At 40.6% G+C, this 4,526-nt stretch overlaps 1 protein-coding gene across 1 annotated transcript; it reads right to left on the bottom strand.

Annotated features, from left to right (window-relative positions):
* Window positions 1–1,368: 1,368 nt before the first annotated feature.
* Window positions 1,369–3,021, bottom strand: LOC107809336 (uncharacterized). Its single transcript, XM_016633942.2, has one exon. It carries the CDS (start codon window positions 3,019–3,021, stop codon window positions 1,369–1,371), a length of 1,653 nt encoding a protein of 550 aa, XP_016489428.2.
* Window positions 3,022–4,526: the final 1,505 nt, after the last annotated feature.

Below are 4,526 nucleotides of genomic sequence, written 5' to 3'. Positions count from 1 at the left end.
GAATTATGGCATCTCTCGTCTTTTGTTCAGTATGAATGCTTATTTTTGTTTCTCTGGTTTCTTCAGGACTTCCCAGGTTAATTGCCTTAGTTTCATTTAAGTTAGGCTTAGGCTTATTCTCAAATTTATCCAATTCCCTTTTTATTTCTCTAAAAGCCTCATCTTCGTCATACTCAACTTCTTGATTCATTATTTCGAGATTAGACATCTTTTTAAGATCTGGGCATGAATTTCGCGTGCATGTCATGTTTTTAAAGCCAGCATTATCGAAACTGAAAATGATAAGAAATTAACAAAAATTAGGGAAATAAAAAGATAGAATTTTACTACGAAAATGGAACTTCATTTCATTGAATTTGAAAGGGTAGAAGGGTTAACATCACAGCAAAGCAATTAAACTAAAATATCTGGATTACAACCCTTAAAATAATCCAAATACAGAAAAAACAACAAAACATGCTACCAAGACTCCTTCCTGATGGGAAGAGGAGTTGCTTCCCAGTTGCTGAGCGAGGTATCTGGACCAATCAGTTGAACACTTGCACGGCTAGGGCCCTCCCCAACTTGAACCATATTGATCTCATAGAACATCTCTTTGAGACCCTGGCAAACTCCGTCAATGTCATCCTGAGTAGAAGGATTTTGGACTTCTTCAAATTGTGGCTTGACAAAAGAGTAGGCAATGTGAGGGATTGGTTTGGACAGATTCCAACCATTCTTTTTACGGGCCTTGGCTCTGTCTATGTCAACTGATGTTGGTTTAAAGCCCAAGCCAAAGGTATTTTTCTTCGAAAATTGAGCAATGGGGTTCACAATTCCTTGCAGAGAGGATCCCAATCCTTTTCCTGGTTCATAGCCGTTCCTCAACATCAGCGAAGCTACCATCATAGATGTGGCTGAAAGACGGGGATGCAGAATTGGTTTTCCTTCTTCCACTTGGTCCACCTCAATCACCTCAAATGCTTGATATATGATGGATTCACATCCTTTATTGGCCTCGATATATGGAATGGACGGGTCTTTATAGATGGATGAGTCGTCCTCCCCATGAACAATAATTTCTTGCCCGTCACACTCGAATTTGACCATTTGATGCAGGGTGGATGGTACAGCTCTGGCCATATGGATCCACGGCCTTCCCAAAAGAAAATTATAGGAAGTTTCCATATCTAACACTTGAAAGTCAATGTTAAAATCAACCGGGCCGATTGTCATGGTGAGTTCGATTTCCCCAATAGTGTCTCTTTTTGAACCATCAAAAGCTCTGATGCTGACATTACTGGTTCGAATTCTGTTAGTGTCGATGTTCAGCTGTTGTAGAGTAGAAAAAGGACACACATCTACACTTGAGCCTCCGTCAATCATGACTCATTTTACGTAATGCCCTTCACATTTGACCGTAAGATGCAAAGCTCTAGTGTGGCCAGCCCCTTCCTCAGGCAAATCATCATCGCTGAAAGTAATTTTGTTTACTTCAAAGAATCTTTCAGCCATTTTTTTTAGTTGATTCACCGTTGTCTTTTCTGAGACATATGCCTCGTTCAAAGTTTTGATCAACACACGACGATGCTCTTCTGAATGCAAAAGCAGAGATAACAAAGATATCTGAGCAGGAGTTTTCCTTAGTTGGTCAATGATTGAGTAGTCTTGCAATTTCATCTTCTTAAGGAATTCCTCCGCTTCTTTTTCTGTAACGGGTTCTTTCACTGGCAAGTGACTTTCCCTGGCTTGCTTAGCTTTTCTCAATTCCTCTGGTGAATAACACCTTCCAGAGCGGGTCAAGCCCCCCATTTCACATGGTTCTTCAACTATCTCTTTTCCTTTGTATGTCATGACAGTCTTGTTATAATTCCAGGGAATAGCTTTTGTGTTTGTCACTAGGAGTTGGGCAACAGGTCGGATCACGACTGGCTCTGTTATATTCCTCAAACTATTATTCGGAATGATCTTTTGAATGCCCCCGGGGATGTAAAGTTTTGTCCCACCCAATTGGACCTCAACCTTTTTTGTGCTTCTAGGAACATAGAGAATCGTCTTTTCAGAACCTGCCAAGTTCAAACTAGAACTCGCACCTTTCACAATCAACGGTGCTAATTGCGGCGGGCTCACTATCACTTTTGGTTCTGGCCCTATGGTTTTAACAACCATCTCTGTCTTGCCAGGCTTCTTATAATCCTGATCATCACAAATCATCCCAATAAAATGTGTATTATCATGAGTTGGGAGCGGATTGTTTGTGATATCAGGAGTATCCTCATTGTTTGTTACCACAATTGCCTTTGCTTCAATCAAATTTTCAATGGCTTTCTTTAATGTCCAACAATTTTCAGTACTATGCCCTTGGGTGTTAGAGTGATACTCACATCTTGCATTTAAGTCAAAACCTTTTGAATTTGGATTCACATAACGCGGCATAATAGGTTCAATCAACTTCAACTGCATCAACTTTCGAAATAGGCTTGTATACGATTTTCCAATTGGGGTGAACTCTTTCTTTGTCTCTTGTTCTCTCACATATTCTTGTCGTGGATGAGGATTATATGGTGCCTGAAAATTCGGCCGGAGTTGACGGGAGCCTTGTGGAATCAGTGACCTCCATTGTTGGTGATTGGGAGGCCTAGCGTAAGCCTGAGCATTAAACACTTTGTATCGTTGCAGGGGAATTGAGTATTGGGGACCTTGAGGCAGATAATAATGTTGAGGAGAATTGGATTTTCCTTGTTGGAATTGCACGTAAGAAGGAGCTATTCCTCTTTGAACTCCCCCGAACCCAGATGCCATCATGGATCCTTCCTCCTTCTTTTTTCGATTTCCAAAACTGCCTGACCCGCTTTGAATTGCTTGTGTGGTCGCCTTAAGGGCTGCCTGACTCACAATTTTGCCTGACTTTATGCCATTCTCAACTATTTCACTAATCTTAATCGCCTCAGCGAAAGGTTTACCAATGGCGGCCAACATGTAATAGAGGTAATCAGGATCCTGAGCTTGGAGAAAATACTCAATCATTTGTGCCTCTTTCATTGGTGGTTTGACCCTAGCAGCCTGCTCTCTCTCCACTTGATTGCATATTCTCTGAAGCTTTCTGTTGGTTTCTTCTTTATGTTGACGAGAGAGGAGCGGTCTGGCACTATATCAATATTTTACTGAAACTGTTGGACGAAATCTTGAGCCATGTCATTCCAAACGTGCCAGTGAGAGATGTCTTGATCTATGAACCACTCTGAAGCAATTCTTGTCAAACTTTCCCCAAAATAATCCATGAGCAATTCTTCTTTGCCTCCCGCTCCCCTTAATTGGTTACAATACCTCTTCAAATGGGCCACGGGATCACCATGCCCATCATACTTATCAAACTTGGGGGTCTTGAAGCCGGGTGGCAAATGAACATGGGGAAACATGCATAGATCGTTAAACGAAACACTCTTGTGGCCCCCCAACCCCTATATGTTTCTCATTGTTTGTTCCAAGCTCTTCATTTTTTTGGTCATTTCCTCTTGTTCCATATTCTTTTCGGGCTTTTCGATCTCAATTGGGAACATGTTATGAGGAGTATGCTTGTATGAATCTGGAACCTTGAAAGTCAATTCTGGAGAGTAATGTTGGGCATCATGAGCATCCAGTTGTGGATCATTATTGGACTTTTGAGCAAGATCCAGTTGAGGGACAGTGAAAGTATAAACAATGGGTATAATAGGTGGGTCATTTCTGAGGGGTGCGATTGGAGGACGTGGAATGGAGGTACTGGGGATAGTGGAAAGGTTAATGCTCGGACTGAATCCAAGTTGGTACAATGGGTTACTTGTTATGGAGATAGGCACTTGAGTGGCAACTGACACATTACAAAGATTATCCGAAGGCCCTATGGGTAGTAAGGGCGGTGCTTGTCCATTCACCCAGGCTTGGTACATCTTTGCCAATTGTTGCTTCAACACTCTTACTTCTTCAACCAGTCCTGAACCTTATTCAACCAATTGTCCATGGACATCATCATTATCTGACTCATTCTCACTGTTGTTTGCCATTCTACTTTTTCCTTTTGATCTCGTGTTGTAAGGGTGAGTCGCCAGTTTAAACCACAAACCAACCACCTCTGTTTTACTTTATCTTTTAAAATGACAAACAACAAACGTGTTAGAGTTAGGCATTTTGCAGATATTAATCACACATTATATGTCATGCACCTAATGCCATTTTCATTTCTAAAATGATCTTGGAAGGCTTTATGCTTCATCCCGACTTATTGATTTATTGGTTTATTTTCATCTTGAATTTAACGCCTTTTTTCATCATTTTTTTAGATTAATTATGGTTATGATCGCATCCGATGAGGATTGCCTACGTATCATGACGCCGCATGAATCAGACCATTACGTAATTCAGGGGAAAACAATATTTTTTTTTACAAAACGAAATAATATAATAACAGAAAGGACATTACATTGAAAATGACTTACCAGACTCTGACAAGACTAAAAGACAACAATTTTAAAGATTCAACAATGACTCAAACTAAAACATAACTACTA

The sequence above is a fragment of the Nicotiana tabacum genome, chromosome 21 (assembly GCF_000715075.1).
Source record: "Nicotiana tabacum cultivar K326 chromosome 21, ASM71507v2, whole genome shotgun sequence".
Lineage (NCBI taxonomy): Eukaryota > Viridiplantae > Streptophyta > Magnoliopsida > Solanales > Solanaceae > Nicotiana > Nicotiana tabacum.
Note: the sequence above shows the minus strand (reverse complement) of the source record. Positions and strands in the feature narration are given on the sequence as shown.

Coding starts and splice junctions, on each gene's coding strand:
- LOC107809336 (XM_016633942.2), bottom strand. CDS start 3,021: ATGAAAGAGGCACAAATGATTGAGTATTTTCTCCAAGCTCAGGATCCT.